Source organism: the organism of the source record quoted next, unplaced genomic scaffold (genome assembly GCF_019419815.1).
Source record: "Pyrus x bretschneideri cultivar Hongxiangsu unplaced genomic scaffold, Pyrus_bretschneideri_v1 Contig32, whole genome shotgun sequence".
NCBI classification, from domain to species: domain Eukaryota; kingdom Viridiplantae; phylum Streptophyta; class Magnoliopsida; order Rosales; family Rosaceae; genus Pyrus; species Pyrus x bretschneideri.
Genome location: NW_025999635.1, coordinates 4,164,636 through 4,185,268, shown reverse-complemented (window position 1 = coordinate 4,185,268; position 20,633 = coordinate 4,164,636). Strand labels below are relative to the sequence as shown.

The following is a 20,633-nucleotide window of genomic DNA, read 5'->3' as shown; positions in this document are numbered from 1 at the left end:
AACTCACAGAAGGTTCGTTTTAACTAGAAAGTTGAAACAAACGCATTCATATGATTGTCTGCTAAGTACAATTAAAGTAATTAAATGTGCTTTTGATGAAAATGTTTTTAGAACAAAACATGATAAAAATCTAAGTGAATCCTAAAAAAAAAACACTTGGATTGCTTCTTTCAAGCAGTTCAAGTGCTTTTGAAACCTAAAAAGATTTTTTCTAAAAGCACTTTCAGTCTTTTAAAAGCACTTCCAAACGAGTTGTATCTGAGCATATCGCGCTATGCAGAGTGTAAAGTAAATGGTAATAAAGATAGACTAGATGAAGCGGTTGCCAAGAGAATTGCAAAGAAGCAAATACTAACTTTGAAAACTATATGCAAACAAACCTACAAAAATTCAAAGGCTCAACCTGCGGGCTGCGCCTATATACATACACCACCACCACCTATAATTCGGGTGCTGTCCGAACCATAAACTTTTACAGTTCCGCTCGGACCGCGCATAAACGCGTTCCTAAGATGAGGGATACTGCATTGGCATCGGTAATTAGAGCAAAGCGACCGCTGGGATGCAAAAAAGCTCGGCCAACGTCAGTGTATGAACTGCATTCACAGGTACTCCCTGAGGCTTTCACCACTCATGGTCTCCATATCCTTGAGAATCGACTGTGCAAGAGATTTAACAGGGAGCTCCACATCCTCGAGCAATTCTCCCAAGATCGGAATGGTCTCAGGCAGGAATACCAGATACTCTTCTCTCAGATGCTCCAATAAATACTTAACAATTCTCAGGCCCAAAATTCGGGTCCGGACCTTGTCACTGCGCGTCTGCATCAGCACCTGGATTCACAATATAAAAGCGTTAGGACACACACAAACATGTAGGAAGAGAAGCTTAATCTTTGAACTAAAAGAGAGAAAATTGAAAAGACTAGAACAACCAAGTGTTCGGCTACTTTAAGAAACCTAGGTAAAGTCCAACTTCATATGAATGTGTACGGTGACAAAGACAAGATCGAAGTAGAGATTTGTGTATATAAGCGTAAAATATCATGAAAAGGAAAATCACCTCATAATTCAAGGGCTTCCATAAAAGGTCACTTCCTGCAGTCACAGCCATTTGACCAATACAAACAACTAATAAATTATCAACTTCCTCTACGGATGGTATGTCTGGATGCTCTTCTAGAGATGATGGTGGTTCAGCGACAAGCTGTGAAACAATGGGTTTCAGAAGAACCTGCAAATACAAGCGGCTTTAATAAATAACAGAAATGATGGCAGAACATAATGACACTTCAAAATTCTGAAAAGCAGCGTGTCTTCGAGACGCTATCATTCATTCCAAGGTCAAGAAGAGGCTCAAGCCTAAAGGAAAGGTTGGTTCCAACAACTCAAATGAAAATTCTTGGTAGAAGACCGAGAACACATACAAATTCATAAACTGAGTGTGAGACAGTAACATAGTAGCATACAGCACGCTGAAGAAACATAAAAAGTTTCTGTTATCTTCATCTATACTATAAGGAACCTAGAAACGTGTGCATCACTTTCTAAACAGTTTTGCCCGAATACATGACAAAATACTGAGAGAGACAGAGAGAAAAATAATAGAAGGATGTCAAGCAATTATTCACATCATAACCAACTGAATACAAGTGGATAGATTAAAAGAAAAAATGGTTGAAATTTTCGAAAAAAATATTTTAATTAAAGGTTCTCTCCATTAAAAATTCCCTTTTCCCCTTCTCTTATCTCTCCTGAGTCCTGACTATTAATTAGGGATCAACGACATCCAATATAAACAAGGAAAGTATACACATTACTTATCCTTGTGTACCAAATTTGCGGGAATACAAAAAATGGACTGACCTGAAAATTTGAAGAGTCCAAAAATTTCAGGCTTCCAGTATCATAAAGAAAACACTTGTGTAAAGACGATAACACCAAAGCCCTGAGATGCCAATTTCCTAGCAACATACTGTTGTCCTTCCCTTCCTGAATCTTAGCCTTCTTTTTTCGTATTGAACCAGAAGTATTTGCATCTCCAGAAACAGTAAGGTAACGCACACAACCCTCCACCAAGTATTTGAAGTAAGGAACAAAAAGAGATCTGCAGTTTAAATGAGATTTAACATAAAATAAAGCATGAATTCACTTGAATTATCAGCCCCCTAAATAATAAGGAAATCAAATAAAATAAGACTTTAAAAAGGTGATTCAATGATCAATCCTAAGATGCAGAAAGTTAGATCATCATAGATCAGCTGAATCCAATTAATACCAATTTTTACCAACAAGAACGCACAAAATGCAATGAGAACATAACCATTCCTCGTCGCAGTCATTCATCATATATTCAAGCTAATCTCTGAAATCAAGGGCCCTAATTATAAACCAAATTCACAGATTGGCACCACGGCTAGACACAGACATACACAAGGGCAATCAAATCACTACAACAAATATAAGTAACTTATGGCTATTGTAAGCACAAACAGGAAGAACTGACTCACCGATGGTTCTCAGCAAGTTTATTTACCAGACCATAGAAAGATATAGCCCTTGATATATTTCCTGTACATGCAATATCTTCCACATCTGACTCTGCCCAATCAATACTCCTAATGAAAAGAGGCTTGAACAAGCTTTCAGTGAGTTTCATAGTGAGAGCAATCATTGCATTGAACACAATCTTCTCTACATCATCAATTTTCTGAACCGATGCAGGATGTTGGCAACGTAGATCAAGAGCAAGCAAGCAAAGGTCAAAGATCTTAGCATGGTAACCACTAACAGATGATCTATCCATTCTCCCAATCAAGTTTTCCATCATTCCAAAATAAACTGCTAAGCTCGAATCACCAGACTCAACCGTACTAGAATATATTTTCAGCAAAGGCGGTAGGGCAAGTCGAACCTGGATAACAGAACCCGAATTGATATAAAGTGAGATGAAACAACAAAGTGTAAAACCTTTTTACTATAAGCAACAGAGAAAAATAACTAATTGACGGTAAAAATTATTAAGATGCTTACAGGGATATTCTCAGTGATGAGCCTTCGTACTGAGTCAGCTTTCATTTTCAGCTTCGGATCAGACCCTGATGCATAATCAAGATCAAGCACTATAATTCTTGTAATTTCTTCAAGATATGGGTTCAAGAAACCTCCTAGCTTAACCACAACAGCCCCCAGAGTGACTAGAATTGATAAAATAAGAGATTCCTTTGGTATCTGTAATGCAATATCCGTGCCATCCACACCAGATATGGTTTTCATATCTGAAGATAAAAACATTTTGCGAGAAATCCTAATCAAATTTTCCATTATGTGAGGAAGCTCAGAGAGTGCCCTGGGGCCGAGCACATTAATCAAAGCACCAGTTGCTTGAAGGCAGCTAGAGGACACTGCCAAGTTGTGCATACTAATATTTTTTGTAACATATGGTAGACACTCATTGAAGATGGAATGATTAGAAGAAAACCTATGGGCCAGAACTTCTAGAGCCAAAGCCGCTGCCACCTTCAAGGAGACTTCCTTATCATCTGATGAAATATCAATGAACTGAACAATTTTCAAACACAAACTGCGAAACGATTCAAGAGAATTCTCATCTAGATGCTGCCACCGATCACTGGAAATGGATTTATGTTTTTGCTTTGGTCGGACCATGTCATGCTTCCCAACAGTTTCACACAACAGTCCAAGTGCCTGCCAAAAATTGAACTTAATGTGAAAAAAATAACAACCACCTATCATAATTCAAATTGTTATTACAAGGCACATGTAAGCAAAGACTATATTAATAGACCAATAACCACTATCCGACTGCTAATCTATATCATGATATGATTACACTGGCAGTGCAGAACAGGGAATTTCATCAGTAGTACCAGAATATCTCCCTTTGTGCATGTTGTTTCAAGATTTTCTTGCGACAAAAACCATTATCAAGTATCCCGTTATTGAACTATGATGAAGTCCTACTGTTTACACTTTCAGGCCGAATCATTTTTTACAAGATTTCCAATTTTGTCAAGCCACAGTAAAAGCAGAAACAAGTGCCTAAAATGTACAGTCATACAAATTGCAGTTTTAACTCAGTTGTCAATGATGTATCATTATACTAAGCAGCATCAAAATCCTACTCATCTTTTTCATATAAATATAGAGACACACATATATGTATGTAATATGTATGCATGCATATAGTCATCTATAAGTCCTAGAAGTAGAATCCAATAAGTACCTTCTTTGCCACATTTCTATCTCTATGGCCAAGCAACTTAGTGATACCACTGAAGTGTGTGTGGGGGATCATGACCACTGTAATCATCCTTAATACAGTATGCATGCACTCCTTCAGCTCTTTTCTAACAGAAACATTGATACTCTTTTTCTTCCTTGTAGCATCAACAAGTTGCTGGATAGAGACAACCTGCTCCATGAGTTCTTCCAGCGTAGCCTGGATATTTCAGCAGAAACAGTTACTCACCCTTAACAATATATCAACTTTTCTAAGGGAAAAATATTCATAACGATAAGGTAGACATTTGTTGATCAATATAACAGAACTCATCATTATTAATTAGCCCATTTAAACTAACATTCTTGTTATATTGAACTCATTTGTGCAAAATCGGTACCTGAATCTTTTCTGGATCTTCCCCTGATGCAAGCTTGAATGCAAACTCTGGATCTTGCAATTTGTTTAAGGTGAATCGCATAGCAATTAATAATTCAATAAACAGTTCTTGCGACTGAATACCAGCTCCTATTTGTTTAAGCATCAAAACCAAAGCGGGAAGCCATATCATGCACGAATATTGCTCACATATTTGGAGACCCAGAGAATATTCCCATTCTCTCTGTAATGAGGCTGTGGAGCTATCTGAAGTATGTGTGCTCTCAAAGCAAGATAATCCTTTTTGTGTAACCAATGAATGGAAGAGAAGGACAAGTAATGAAGCCAAACTATTTGCCTCTCCCAAGGTCCTGCATATGGACATACAACATAAGCGGAAGAGAAAATAAGAAAAAATTCATTAGTGTTTAAACCAATAGTACCTCAGAAGGTATACAAGGATTGATAGCCTTCTATGCTCGGCAACTTCAGGCAATACATTGATAAAAATCTGAAAAGCAAATGAAATCACATCTTAGTTACGAACATTAACCCCATTGCAAGTTGCTTACTTCACCATTGAAAACAGCGACAAATATTACCTGGAGCAATTTGTCATTGTTGCCTGTCCCAGATAACCAGCATGGAACAACTGTGGATATAAGATCCTCAAACACATGCTGTGAATGGCTGTCAATCTACACAATAACATAATAACCATGACTATTTTACACATTGAGAGAGCAGAACTCAAGCCAGAAGTTGAAAGTGCAAGGCACAAAGGCACAATATTAGCTAGTTAAAAGCAGTAAAGTAAATCAACAAACCTGTGTGACTGCTGATTCACCAATAACAGTAAAAATATCCAGTACATGCTCCAAAACTTTTTCCGGAATAATCTTTGTGACAGAGGAAATTAGTGAAAATACATGGTTACGAGTAACTCCATCTTTCGCTGAATGGGCACACTCAACCAACATTTTTACATCAATCTCATTTAATATGTCATCCTGCCACAAATTAAAGAATACAAAAATAAAGAAACGCAAACTACAAAACATTGTAAAACTATGGTACTGTCAACATTTCCAAATAAAAAATTCAAATTCCAAATATCGTAGCATACCCCCAGTAACACTGAATGTGTTAGAGAAGCACAAATATCTTCTAGGATTATCAGCAATGTCTGTTGTATGGAACTTATTGTGCTCAAGGAGTCAGATTTGCTAGAAGGGACTTGAATAAACTTTTCATCCTGGTCAAGAACACCGTGTACCCACTCATTGGAAAATGTTTTGGAAATAAGTTTAAATAGTGACCCCAAAAGAGAATCCCTACAACAAACAAATTGAAAGCAATAAGTCTAAAAAGGTATCAAGGCCTTGCTTTCTAGTTTTTTTTTAAAACAGTGGTAGTATAAGAAAGTACAAACCTGTTCTCTACGTCTTTCTTAAATAGCAAAACATCAAGGAGAGAGCCAAGGACAGAGCCATGACATGACAAATCATGGAACTGGCTTGACTTCGGATGACCAACAAATTTCATTTTCTTCTTTCCATGCACTGAACCAGTACCATAACTTCTGTCTTGTACTATGTAATCAAGTGTCCGAATGATAGTAGAGCAAGTAATCTGATACATCCAAATGTATGCAAATGAGTTGTGTGCACAATGGTTCAATGAAAAAACATAAATCAACTCCAAGAGAAAGTACTCAATCTCAATCACATACTTGACGAATGTTAAAAAAAAAATATTAGTTATCTCTTGCATTACATTTTCAGTCGAAAATAGCTAGTCGGACAACATGTGAAGCAAAGAAAAACCAAATAGCACAAAATGAACACAAAAAAGAAAGAGAAAAAAGAGATAGAGGCAGGGAGAGAGAAGAACAAACATTTAACCGCAGCAGCGCTGCTCTAGTTTCGTTTTGTATATCACCATTAGCATTCTGAAATAAAGAAACAAGTCTTCGAAATAGAAGCTCCTGCACAATACAGGAAAATAATGACAAATTTAGCCTATCTGTATTTGCTATCTCCAATTTATGAACAAATCTATACGCTTCAGTGATATGACAAATAAGAACAGTATAACAATTCACAGGATGTCAATGTTCAGTGCCTACATCTGGAGAGCAGGGAATTCAGGGAATATCGACGAGAGAACTAACATAGGTGCCACATGTTTGTAATTAACCCTTATTAGTGTCCTAAGTACTAATCTTTACTTCAAATTCATAATTCTGGATATAACTAAACACATTTTCTTAATACCAAAAGAGCTCATTGATATTGCCCAAGCAACATACATGCATAATTCTAAAATATAGATAAAAGTTAACCTGTATTTCTGTTTCTAGCCCACTGTATATTTGACTGTTAAGCTTCTGCAGAACAGTTATACAAGGCTGTATAACAGCAGGGTCTTCTGAAGACAAATCATCCAACTAGAATAGCAAAAAGTAATGTCAATACACGTAAGGTAAAAGGATTTAACATTGAAGACCAGGACCCACAACAATCTAGTTGATAGCTTCTCACCTTCAAAGCCTCCAACAAATGATCCTCTGAAACGTGCTTATCTGATGGAGAAGGCATAGCACAGCTCTAGAACAGGCAGAAGCCAAATTTCTCATTACAGAGTATACATAAGATGAAGCATGTATGCATAAAGTCAAACAAAGCTTTGAGAACATTGTTGACTTACCTCCAGTAGATGGCATAGTATCTGAACTTCAATTTTTGACAAACTATGGCTGGAGACATGATCTTGACTGCGTCTTTCCAAAAGCAGTGATAAAAATGACTTCATCTCGCTATCGTGCAAAATGGCATTGCCCATTCCTTTAAGCAAAGATAAAATTGAAAGCTGCCAGAAACAATTGACTTTATTATATCCTATGTATCTGATTTGAAACACAAGAGTAATTATAACTATAAACAGTTGGTAGAAGAGCGGGATTTGAAAGGTAACAGCAGATCAAATAAACAAACCTTTGCATAATCAGGCAGTTTCAGGGCAGAATTTAAAATGAAAGCAAGAATCTTCTCTCTTGTAGATTGATCAACCCTACAAAAAAAATCCGGATTAACTTAACAATCAAATGCATTATTATCATGCTTGCGAATGAACTTTAGACCATATTAACGACAGCACGAACATAACAAAGCGAACATTTTCCATAAGAAATTCAAACATGGAAGAAATTATTTGAAGTCAAATGTCTTCAATAGCCAAGTTAGAAGCAACAAAGCAAGGCTCATTGTAGATGAATATGTAGATGAGATAATGATGATGAGCAAAGTAGTTAAACAAAGGCAAATATAACAACACTATATCACCTTAGCTCAATATTCTTTGGTGCCATGAAGTTCTTGTAGGATGGGCTGAGCGAAGAGGCCAAAAGGGAAGAAAGAAAGTTTTGGTCTGATAAGATGAGTCTTTTTTGCTGAACCACTAAGTCCAAAAGCTTACCAAGAAAATGAATCCAAGTTGCATGGTTTCCTGGCATTTTACAAGCTCAGATTAGGCATTTGTCAAAACAAAATCGGAAAGGGTAGAAAGTATTTATTCTAAGTAATACCATTTTTCTTACTCGAAGTGTCAACATGAGCCCAAAGTGTGAGTAACCCCTCAATACAGCTCATAGCAGCATTTCTTATATCCTGCAAGAAGGGCACAAACCAAGAATAAATCTCAGCAAACCAAGTTAACTGCCAGTGCTTGTATCATAACTAAACAAAGAGCATAATTAACACACTTGACAGAAAAAGAAATAGGTACCAAATTAAACGTTTTAATGCACATAATTTGACTCGTCAGCCAAGGAAAAATACAATCACAAAAGAGAAAAGACAACAGAGGTTACCTGATTATCACTAGCCAATGGAACAAGAACAGATGGAAATTCCGCAAGAAGTTGGACTGGCAATCTAACTTCTGGTTGACGACAGAGATATGCAAAACAATTAAGACTTTCAACTTGGACTGCAAGTGGAATATCTGTAAAATGAATCAGACAACACGTCAATTCAAGATGATCTTTCAGAAGAAAAAAATACAGAGTAATGATAATGCCAAAGAATCAAATGTTCCAAAAGATGGAAAGCAAAAAAAAGTCACAGAAGATATATCAAAAGGGAGCAGTGCACCTTCTTCTGTGAAAAACTTGGGCAAGAAGCAAACAGCGGAGACCTTGCACTTCATGACAAGGTAAAGAAGGTGTTCTTTGAAAACTTTCTTAAATTTAGAAACTGAGAAAAAGACAAACAAGTCCCTAACCCAGCTAAGCCACTTCTTATCATCATCCTGCAATAATTAAAAAGCATTTATCACATTTAGTAGAGGCAACAACACAAATAAATACAGATACGATACCCATGTACATTTTTCTACAAGAAGGATCCGTGACCACTTAACGTACTAGACTACTAGTCTCAAGAAACAGTCCAAATAAGGAATCACGAACCATGGAGACATTTGCAGGCATCACAGACAAAAATGCCTTCATTAAATTCCAAACTAAGCATATGAGAATATTTGCGTTTAGTGATTTCAAATTGGAATCAAGCTTATCAAGGAACTTTCTGCAATCCCAATTTAGCATCTCCGTATCGAACTACAAAGACATGAAACAACAAAGATCATCAGTATGAATGTAAGATCTGGAAGTTGGAATTTCAGGCTAGCTCCAGAATTTTTCTCATACCTCTTCTATAGAGCTGTCACCCACAGACTCAAATGCTTCCCATTCAGTCTTTAGTGCAGGAAACCCAATTTCGAAAAAGGCCAAAGTTTCAGCAGATTCTGACGCATAAAGAAAAAAAATAGAATCAGTATCTTAAGCCAAAACAGAAAGGAGAGAGGAAGACCAAGAAACAAAAGACGCACACATTGATACAGAAGAAGCACAAACCAGCAATTATGCTAAAAAACAAAAAGAATTACAAAAAGTAGGGAGAAGTTATTCAGAATTCAATAGGCAACATATAGATTTACAAATGAAAACACAGACAAAGGGTTCAAAAGTCCACCCAAGAGAGAAATTGATTGATTGATTCTTGATCTGGAATGGAAAAAGAGAACATACTGTTCTTCTGAATAAGAAGTGTCTGCAACATCACCAAGAAAAAAAGTGTCCTTGACGACTCGAAGGCATTAGCACTATTAATAAGCCACGGCATAAATTCTTCAGGGTGCAATGAGAACCTGCTGGCCAGACCGGTAATGGTGTCCATGTTAATTGAGGACAGCCTTCCTGGCTGTGATGCCTATGTACAAATTTACAACTTCAGAGTTACTCATGTCACATGAATTACACTTACCACTATCAATAACCATGCATAACTCAAAAACATAAAAAAGGTAGTCAAAATAGAAATAGAGACCACACTCCATACACAGCACACAGCTTTCTAAAAGCTTATTTAACATTTTACCCAAATCATTGTTAAATGAAGAAGAGAATTGAAGACAGCAAGCATGGTGGAGCTAACAACAAGATGACTTACCAACACTGTACTTGAAACGCCAGCAAGATTCCCAAAAAGTGGCCATTTTACCTCCTTAGCTATTTCCAAAGCTTTCAAATTTAACTTCTGTGTCTGTACTCAGTGAAATATAAATCTTTTAACAAAAGTTCAACTTGGTGGTGCAAGAATGGGAGAAATGGAGAATGATTAAATTTGATGTCTTAGACAAAAAGGAAAGAAGAGAATTGAAGACAGCAAGCATGGTGGAGCTAACAACAAGATGACTTACCAACACTGTACTTGAAACGCCAGCAAGATTCCCAAAAAGTGGCCATTTTACCTCCTTAGCTATTTCCAAAGCTTTCAAATTTAACTTCTGTGTCTGTACTCAGTGAAATATAAATCTTTTAACAAAAGTTCAACTTGGTGGTGCAAGAATGGGAGAAATGGAGAATGATTAAATTTGATGTCTTAGACAAAAAGGAAAGAACCTTAGGCAGGGCAAGGAGTAAAGGAAATATCATGGCAGCAAGTGTATTGCAACGGTCAACATTATCATGGATATCAGAACTAGCATTATTCAGGCATAAAACAGCAACATCACATGCTAGACTGGTATTCTCCAAAGAACCTGCAAGAAAATAGACTGAAAATGAGATATTTGCATGCCAGAGTATGGGAAACTCAACAAGAGAGAATAAAATATGGAGCGAAGGCATCCAACAAATAATTACTCACATGACATCAGAATACCAAAACATTTTTGAAGAACATTATCCAGTGCTTCAACAAGATCGGAAGAATTTACAATAGTGGACAATCTGTCTAAGGACAGAGCGGCCCGCACGACAGTAAGATCATCATCATAAAGCTGCCGCAATATGGCATCTTGGATGGTTACAAAACTCTGGTACACAGGAAAATAAAATCATGAACTAAGCAGGACAATTTGACACTGAATGTAACAGAATGCTTATGCATGGCAAGCCTATACAACACCCCCTTCCCTTCCTTTTTGCTCGCAAACACTTCCAGTTTTAAGTGTTGAACACTTTGGTTATATCAACAGTTAAAACCGGAAAGGAAATATTAGAAAGCAAATCCAACCAGATTTATATAATAGCATCTCCCCAAGAAAAACAAACAAATCTTTAAATCTGGATACATTTGCAACTTGGTTGATGCAGCAATAGTAAAATTGAACAATATTTTCTTCAGATTTTGCAACCACAAAGCTACCTGTGGATTAGTAGCCTTGGTTTCCAGAACACCTGATGTGCCCAATGCAGACAGTATATGACGACGAACATCAGCCTAGGCCACAATACAAAAACACACAATAACACAAGCTTACATCAGGACATTGCTTCCATAACTTATTGACAGCATATGCACTCATACGTAGAAATAGAAATGAGATGATAACCAAAAATACCTTTGGATGATGCAACCCAAACCAAATTTTTGATTCCGAGAAAGTTAGTGACGTGTCCAAATTACCATCCAATATTTTACCCAAAGTTTCGTATACTGAGCCCCCTTTCTTAGATTTCACATTCTTTTCCTGTTCAAGAAGTCAATCAGAATACCCTGAACATGAACAAAGAAAGCATGCATGGGTACAGAGAGAGAGAGAGAGAGAGGGGTAGGAAACATACATCAAGAAATTTATGAACTGCTGCCTGTAGTTCAGATGGATATTTCTTACTAAGAACAATTAAGATTTTCTTCGCCCAGCTTCCTAGAAGGCAACCAGTGCAGTCATAAGAATGTGCACATTAGAGAAGACAAAACAAGAATGCCCACATATGTAATGATATAACATGCATACCAAAATAAGAATTGAAAACTCAAAACAAAAATACCTGATACTGATGGTGTTGAATTTTTTATTTTCTGTGAATTTTGCAAAGCAGGATGATAAGACCTTAGCAACTACATGTTCAACAAAACTCTTAGAAGGAATTGTCTCTAATACCGAGATCAAAGCAAGCTGGCATGATTCATTAGAAGAACTGCAAATAAATGATCATAAGTTAAATGAAACAGGAAGGAGAATAGAGATGTCTACAAGAATAACTGAATACCAAAATTGGATTCTCACCTGTAATCAACCAGAGAATCCAAAAGCACCAGAATGAATCTATCAATATTGAACTCGTTAACCAGTCCCAAAAGTATTCCAGCAATATCCCTTCAAATGAAAGTAGAAAATAACCTTAGGGAATATGAAATTAATTGCAAACACACAAAAGATATGAAACTGTTCGGAAAATTAGTGGAATCAAGAACTACCTAATGTCCATAAAAATCTCCAAACACTTGATTGGAAACATATCCACAGCTTGCAACTGAAAAAATTCATGGAAACTTATAAGTAAAAGAAAGTTAAGAAAATGTATACATACAAGCAGGAAACCATATTACTAAATCATGAAATTCAGTAACTCTTATAAAACGCTTTTAAATGAAGGAATATATTTTTCTTTAAAACAATTAAAATATAGGGTTATAAAAAGACCACTGGATTAAGGGACACGGACCAAAACCCAGCTAAAAAGATGATCTATTGTAAGGACATCAGACAGTATTCAAGGAGAAATGACACAGCAAAATTCAGGAATAATGCTGCAACCTACTGCATATAAGAACAAAGCAGTACCTGAACAAGGTTGATCAAAGTCATAAGTGATAAGCGAAGCAGCTGAAAATCAGCCAACTCTTTCGTCTCTTCCCGAGCAATTTCAGCAATTGACCTAATCAAACTCTTCACTAGTTTGGGAGATAATGTAACTTTACTCACTAGCAAACCAACAATCATCATGGCTCCAGCCTACAAAAAGAATATATAATTTAAACTTCATGAAAAAGAAAACAAAAATCACAGAGGTACCCCATAGCAAGAAGACAGGAAGATATTAATGTGGCAAAGTAATCAAAGTTCATCCCATCATTCAATATTTTCTGCTTTCCTATTCCTTGTATGTGTCTAGAAAGCATACTATAACTTCTACTTTTTTTGGTACAGTTTGCATAATACTTTCAGGAGATGCTAAAATATCCAAAATGACAATCTGTGGAGCCTCACCTTGTTTTCTGGATGTCCTTTTGTGCCCGCCTCAAGTCCAGAAACAACAAGTGGTAGGATTCTCTGCACAACATCACTGTCAACAGATGTAGCAGAACCCAAAACCTCAATGACAACTGCCATGCAAAATTTAATCACGGTCCTTGAAGGCCGATACTTCTTTGACGGGGATGCCTGCAGGAAAAGAAAAAAAAGTCATTAAAAAGAACTTTTCTTTTATAAACAGAACAATGACAATAAAGTAATCAAACAACCAATTACAGTTGCAAGAACTTACATAGTTGCATAAAATCTCCAAAACCCCCTTATCACGAATACATTGCTGGACAATAACATTTCTAGGCGGTGGTGCACCAGAAACCTTTACAGCGTCCAGAAATTTCCATTTACTATTTCTGAACCACAATGACATATCAAGTCAATTCTGTTAACTTCAGCGAATGACAATGTACAAGAATTATAACTGACTAACCTCAAGTTAATCAATTGAACTATTTGAACAAAAATGTGGGTGTCATGGTATGGCAAACCACACAAAATTAATTCCTCAAAATTGTAGACGTGAATCCTGAAATTCCCAGATACAAAATGTGATGAAATAACTCATAAATTATTTGAAAAAGAAAATAAAAACAATTGAAATTAACACCTACTTGTATCTTCGTATCAAGTACTCAAGTGTCTTGATTGATGATGACAGTTCAAAGTATCCTGAGAGTAACCGTAAGTATGAACTAATCGAAGCATTAATCTGATTATTATCATCAATGCCCATCAACTCTCTATCCAAATCTTTGCTTTTTTGGCTGAACAAATCATTCTTATAGATTCTAAATCGCTCGTCGACGCTTACAAGGACCTCCAGACCTGAAAATAGAGAAACATATATTCAAGTTTCAACTAATTTATCAGAAAAAATAGAAACTGAACTCTAAATTAAGTTGCTTGCATTGACTCCTTAAAAATTTAAATCCAAAATGCACACTAACAGGCCAATTTATAGGCATCGCTTGCCCACTTTGATAGCGAGCACCAGCAATTTTCCCTCTAAATTTTCTCGAGAAACAAACGGAAAAGAGAAGAGAGACCTTGGAGTGCTATGGAAAAAATGGTGTGGACATCGATATCGGCAGCCTCTTTTGCGTCGAAGAGAATGGAAGGGCGGGTGAACGGCCTCTTGCTCGACCCCGACGGCTCCGTATCGGCTTGTATCACGGATTTTATGGCTTCTAGCTGAGCAGCAATCGAGGTCGCCATGTCTCTCTCTCCTCTCTTTCTCTCTCTAGAAGCTGAAAGATATACTCAAACAATGGAGTTCTCTGCGGAAGAGTCGGACGGCTCCGGAGGTTTCAGGGTTTTGGGTTTGGGGACGCTGACTCACTCTCTCAGAGTCTCAGAGGCGCCTTTGCAGGGGTTTAGGTTTTTCTTCTTTTTAAAGTTTGCGCCTTTGCGGGTGATGGTGGCGGTTAATGGGTTTATCATTTTTTCGGTCAATTCCATTTGCACCCTCTATTTACGCTTTTCCTACCCAATTATAATTTTGAACTGCAACATATTATTATGATTTAGTGATAATTTTTTTATTCTTCATTGATAAATGAGAAGTTTTAGAATCGTTCTCGTTAAAGATAAATTTGAACCATATTATTACTAGCCGATTGTAATGCTAAACCCACACTCTTCCTTGAATATAGATTATATCGATCGTTCAAAAAAAAAAAAATTATAATTTTGAACTCCCCATTCTGCCACCCCTTCCTCTTTTTACGCTAGCATCGGATTGCCACTTTTTTTTTTTTGTTTGAAATTTCTTTGCCACAATCAATATTTCTGTAAAATTATTAGAAAAATCAGAGAAAAATAAAATTCATTTTGAACTTCCCATTCTGCCCCTAAAAATATTTAAGAGATACCGCGGGATCACCCCTTCCTCTGCTGATAGGATCGAATTGTCACATATCTTGATGCAACGTTTGAAATTTCTTTGATACAATTGATATGTCTGCAAAAATTTCTTTGATACACCTGTTTTCCACAAAACAGAAGGTCCTAGCGCCAAGGCCCGCAAAATAAAAAAAAAATCAAAATAGCACTTTGGGCCTACTGACTTTAATCCCCGGCCCTTCTTTCATCGTCCGTTTCGAAATTCAAACCCAAAATTCCAACATTTTCCCGATCGATTTTTTTTTTTTTTTTTTTTTTTTTTTTGGAAACTTTCACGATCAACTTTTGCCAGTACAAATTCGAACTTCCAATATTTCACTCCAAAACGAAGCCTCGCAGATCTCATCCACTCAGCCAAACACTCTCCAGCAACGGCAACAGCAACAGTAATAGCAATCACCGCCACCGCTGCATTACTTAATTTTACGGCTAATATGAGGACCTACGCTTGAAATATAAGCTAGCGGGGAGTGCTGTGGTCCGGAAATTTGATCTGAATGTGAATGGAGTTCACAGAGGCTTACAAGCAGACCGGTCCTTGTTGCTTCTCACCTAATGCTAGCTACATTGCCGTCGCCGTCGACTACCGCCTCGTCATTCGCGACACTCTTTCCTTTAAGGTATGCTGCTATCGAATTTGCTTCTCTTTTGTAATTTAATAAATTTATTTCATGCTCTGTTTGGTTACCGAGAAAATGCCAGGAAAATGATGGTCCAAATGTCCTAATTCGTTCATATCTCTCTGCATTTTCAAAAGCAATCATATGGTGCACAGTTGAGTTGGGCCGATTGGGTTTGGCACGTACATGGTTAAGTTTCTGTTGATCTCAGCCGCTGCATTTAGCTGTTGACAAACAAGATGTAGTGTTGTTGCTTCAGTATGCTGTAATTTGTTTGGTTGCTGAGAAATTAGTAAAAAAATCTTAATTTTGTTTCTTCATTTTAAGGGAAACTTAATTTAATGACCATGATCTGATCACAGTAGTTGCAGTATGAGTTTTTCACCAAGCAATTCAAAGCGAATTTTGGACCGCTATGTATTCTTGTATTTTGACTGTCCTTGGGAGAGAACATCAAAACTTGAGTGAGTTCATGCGGCATGTTTCCGTTGAGATTCTTAAAAAGTAAATCGGAAAATTTGAGGAAAATGATTTCAGTGTTTCTTACACCTAGAGAGTTTATACAGACCGAAGGATTCAACCCTAATTAGGGGTGAACTAATCCATGGAATAATGCTCCGTTCTGATCACTCTTTTACCGTGGACAAAATTGTACAGTAGGGTTCATGAGCAGTTACAAGGTTCTGGACTTTTTGGAGGCAGAAATATACCCTCAAGCGTTTGAACATAAGCTGTAGCGAACAATGGTTTAAACAGGTTTCTGCATGCTTCACATTCAGCGCTGTTGTGCAACATCTTATGCCTGGCCTAAAATTTGAATTGCTGAACTCCATTTCATACATCTTGAAGGTAAGTTGTCTGATATATAATTAAATGTCATTTCTAATGCAGGTTGTGCAGTTGTTCTCATGTTTGGATAAGATAAGCTACATCGAATGGGCACTTGATTCTGAATACATTCTTTGTGGTCTATATAAAAGACCAATGATACAAGCATGGTCGCTGGCCCAACCTGAATGGACATGTAAGATAGATGAAGGTCCTGCCGGTATTGCCTATGCTAGGTGGAGCCCAGATAGCCGTCACATACTTACCACATCAGACTTCCAACTGCGGTTAACAGTTTGGTCACTGTTAAACACAGCATGTGTACATGTGCAATGGCCAAAGCATCCTTCCAAGGGAGTTTCGTTCACCAAAGATGGGCAATTTGCTGCAATTTGCACAAGGCGTGATTGCAAGGACTATATTAATCTTCTGTCCTGTCATACATGGGAAATAATGGGTGTATTTGCTGTGGACACTTTGGACTTGGCTGATACTGAATGGTCACCAGATGACAGTGCAATAGTGATATGGGATTCACCTCTCGAATATAAGGTGAGAACTTCGGTTTTTTTTCTTTGTTATGGCAAAAAGATTTGCAGTAGTTATATAACGTTTTAGTTTGAAGCATCTCATGGTGCATTTTGATGCAGGTTCTGATATACTCCCCAGATGGTAGGTGTCTGTATAAGTATCAAGCATACGAAAGTGCTTTGGGTGTAAAAAGTGTTTCATGGTCTCCATGTGGCCAGTTTCTAGCAGTGGGTAGTTATGACCAGATGTTGCGGGTTTTAAATCACTTGACTTGGAAGACTTTTGCTGAATTTATGCATCTATCTACTGTCCGTGCTCCCTGTTGTGCGGCTGTGTTTAAGGTTATTGATTGTTAATATTAGAGATAGCGAGATATCATGTTCTTTTAGTGTGTTGGATGATTGCTCACCCCATAATGTCTAAATGTCAGGAAGTAGATGAGCCACTGCTACTTGATATGTCCGAGCTAAGTCTAAATGATGATTTTGCAGAAGGCAATAATGGTAAGCATGATGTTTCCATGTTGATACAGTTATTTTTTAACTTATAAAAGGTGCTCAGAGTACGAAAATAATATGCCGTATCATTTGTATGCTAGGTCAGATTTCTTTTCCTGTTGTTGGTATGTGTTTGTATCTACTAGATTTCATTTCTGCCTTTTGAACCGACTTGTATTCAAAGCTCACAGAATAACTTATTCTTTCATTCACCTTTTAACCTGTTGATGGATGACAGTAAAATTTTAATAACGTAAGATCAATATAAGCTTCGATGAATAATTTTATTCTAAGAAAATAAGGTAACAGCGCTACATCCTTAAATTTTACTCTTGCAAAGCAAAACTCAAAGAGTAGCTTGCCATTGCATCACATTGGCCATCTTTTGCATGATACATAAATTACGCCTTTTGGCCGGAGAATCACAAATCCTTCTGTTAATATTCAAAACTTATTTGATTTGATCCCCTTTTCTTTTTCCCCCATAATTTTTGTTTCATTTCAAGTAGATGCTTCGGAAGGACAAGTCAGAGTTAGATATGAGGTTACAGAAGTGCCCATCAGTTTGCCTTTCCAGAAGCCTCCTGCAGACAAACCTAACCCCAAACAAGGAATTGGTAAGCCCTTTCTCCCTCTTGTACTGTCTGATGCAAATGAAAACAAAGTTTGTAAACAGTCAACTATGAAGACAATCAAACTGGTTTATGTTTTAGCTACTTTACATCAGACAAGAGAAGATGCACTTAGACGGCTGAGGGTTCATAAATACATAGGCCTAGCCATCAGATAACATTCAATGTCCTCAACAAAGGCATCAAATGGTTGAGTCAATTCATACTTCTGGACAAATCCTGCAAGTTGAGGAACTTGAAGTTGTGGTAACTAGTCTGTCGATATTGGAGTCAAATATTGACTATATGGGATATTCCCACTCCCCTTGAATAATATAGAAACCTCACTAGCGGAAAGCGGTGTCAGCTTCCTTTATTCGTTGACTTTGCGTAAGAATAGTTTCATTCATTGAAATATTTTAACGGATTGGAGGATAGATGATCTTGATGTGGAAGGTACTATCAGCCTTGTAGGTAGCAAACTTATTCCAATGATGAACAGGGTTTCGTTTTTATACTTGTACGCAGGAATGCAAAGTTTAGATGCACTTTCAACGTATTAGTGAGGGATTTTGCTTGAATAATGGTCGTGGTATCCCTTAGATGCTACCTCGAAATTGTTCAAGAGTTCATCGTATGAAAATATGGCTAAAGCTATAGGTTTTGCTGTAGGTCTAATGTCATGGAGCAACGATAGCCAATATATTTGTACTCGCAACGATAGCATGCCAAGCATTCTCTGGATATGGGACATACGCCATCTTGAACTCGCTGCTATCTTGGTGCAGAAAGATCCTATTCGTGCAGCAGTTTGGGATCCTACGTGCACTCGTCTTGTTGTTTGCACGGGAAGTTCTCATCTGTACATGTGGACTCCTGGTGGTGCCTACTGTGTGAGCATCCCTCCGCAACCACAGTTTAGCATAGTTGATCTGAAATGGAATTCGGATGGAAGCTGTCTTCTCCTGAAGGATAAAGAGTTGTTTTGCTGCGCTGCTGTCGCCGTTCTTCCTGAAGAATCGAGTGAATATAGCTCGGATGATTGAGTCAGGTTTGCTTTTCTCAATGTTTAACATGCTCTCTCTGTGTAATATGTTTATGTAGTAGTTGGAACATCAACAGTCTGACTATAACGGTGGCGTTTCCCTCTCCCATTTGTTTCTCATTTCTCTGGTTTAGCATTAGTGCTCATGGAAATTGACTGACTTACTAAACCCACATGACCAATTTCTTTCGTACAACCTAGAACTTACCTATAACTGGGATGCCCACTGTGACACTCTGCTAAATCAATTAAACGCCGCTTTGTATTTTAAATTTTCTATGTGACAAATACTCAATTGGTTTGGAATGCTGTCATAACTTGCGTCCCAGTTATCGTTAGTGCTCATAGGAAATTGACTTGACTTTGAGAACCTGCACGGTGAATTTCCAAATAGTATCTTTGTAGATTTAGTAAAACATTGATATGTGTTTCAACTTTTAAAACATAAGATAAATTAGTTTAGAATACATTCACAATAACTTGTGACGTAATTAAATTTCATTCTGTTTTTCGTGGACTAATGCTACAATGGATGGCATCATATATGAGATAAGTCCATACACGCGGCGTCAAGGTATTTGGTTGATCATTGATTAATAATTATGATAATACAGCCATTACAGATACAGGTCACCATAGGCAAATGGTGAACAACTCATACTGCATGTCGTTTTCCTAGTTAGTTGGAGGAGGAGGAGGATAAGTGGATAGTGCTGCACGCTGGAATATCACGTTTGTATAAAAATTTGGGATCTGAAAATCCAAAGTGGACCAAATTGTAGATTCAAGCAAGGTCCAAACTATTGCCCTGTCTGCCTAGTTAAGTTGGCTCCCTTACCTGTCATATACGATCTATCCACAAGAGAAAACTTTGGAAACGAATCATTCGTAAGATATTTTTCATTAAAGTATAAGATTCTTTATGTTTTAATTCCACCAAACCTACACAGATTGAATTTGTTCATGACCTTCAAGTGATAATATGTTTATTATTTATCTATCATTGTTGATGAGTTTAAATTTTGAGATAAGCATAAAAGATGGATAAAATTTTAAAATTTAAACTTATCTATTAATAATAAGTAGGTCGGCCAAAACCACCACCATTTAAATGTGATGTGCAAAACTTAATCTTGTCGATAGTTGCCTATTTACAATCAACCCTTGGAAAAAAATTTAATTGTGACGGGAATGTAAGTGGTACATCACGTGTTTTAATACAAGTGATGAGATATTTTATTTTTTAAGTTATTAATTTTTTTAGTACATATATCTAATCATTTGTATAATAACACGTAATATATCATTCTATATACCAGTTATAAATCTCTCTACTAGACGCCTTCCCAAAATCCCCCAACTTGGGAAGCGCCAA

General features: G+C 37.0%; 2 protein-coding genes across 4 annotated transcripts; one reads left to right on the top strand and one right to left on the bottom strand.

The window, feature by feature from the left end:
• Positions 1-334: 334 nt before the first annotated feature.
• LOC103952757 (uncharacterized protein At3g06530-like) lies at positions 335-14,653 on the bottom strand. Its single transcript, XM_048590436.1, is given in 40 exon segments — positions 335-833; positions 1,063-1,233; positions 1,866-2,106; positions 2,510-2,913; positions 3,033-3,707; positions 4,246-4,461; positions 4,643-4,991; positions 5,064-5,131; positions 5,223-5,318; positions 5,448-5,630; positions 5,747-5,954; positions 6,053-6,252; positions 6,518-6,607; positions 6,965-7,069; positions 7,164-7,229; positions 7,330-7,491; positions 7,617-7,692; positions 7,965-8,127; positions 8,207-8,288; positions 8,492-8,625; positions 8,775-8,931; positions 9,092-9,241; positions 9,332-9,429; positions 9,713-9,893; positions 10,384-10,476; positions 10,586-10,725; positions 10,833-11,001; positions 11,334-11,408; positions 11,530-11,658; positions 11,753-11,835; positions 11,960-12,005; positions 12,007-12,109; positions 12,199-12,288; positions 12,390-12,445; positions 12,757-12,927; positions 13,183-13,356; positions 13,460-13,577; positions 13,655-13,750; positions 13,836-14,049; positions 14,271-14,653. Coding segments are annotated over 40 exon segments (6,432 nt in total). The 5' UTR covers positions 14,440-14,653; the 3' UTR covers positions 335-602.
• A 769-nt stretch (positions 14,654-15,422) lies between these two features.
• LOC103952758 (WD repeat-containing protein WRAP73-like) lies at positions 15,423-20,133 on the top strand. Of its 3 annotated transcripts, XM_048590444.1 has the most exons (7): positions 15,426-15,746; positions 16,638-17,126; positions 17,225-17,446; positions 17,536-17,608; positions 18,112-18,219; positions 18,886-19,264; positions 19,873-20,133. In XM_048590444.1, exons 1-6 carry the CDS (start codon positions 15,630-15,632, stop codon positions 19,257-19,259), a joined length of 1,383 nt encoding a protein of 460 aa, XP_048446401.1. In that variant the 5' UTR covers positions 15,426-15,629; the 3' UTR covers positions 19,260-19,264; positions 19,873-20,133. The 3 variants fall into 3 exon arrangements, with proteins under 3 accessions (XP_048446402.1, XP_048446401.1, XP_009362708.2); XM_009364433.3 differs by lacking the exon at positions 19,873-20,133 and having other exon boundaries at positions 15,427-15,746; positions 18,886-19,410; XM_048590445.1 differs by lacking the exons at positions 18,112-18,219; positions 19,873-20,133 and having other exon boundaries at positions 15,423-15,746; positions 18,886-19,410.
• The last annotated feature ends 500 nt before the right edge of the window (positions 20,134-20,633 follow it).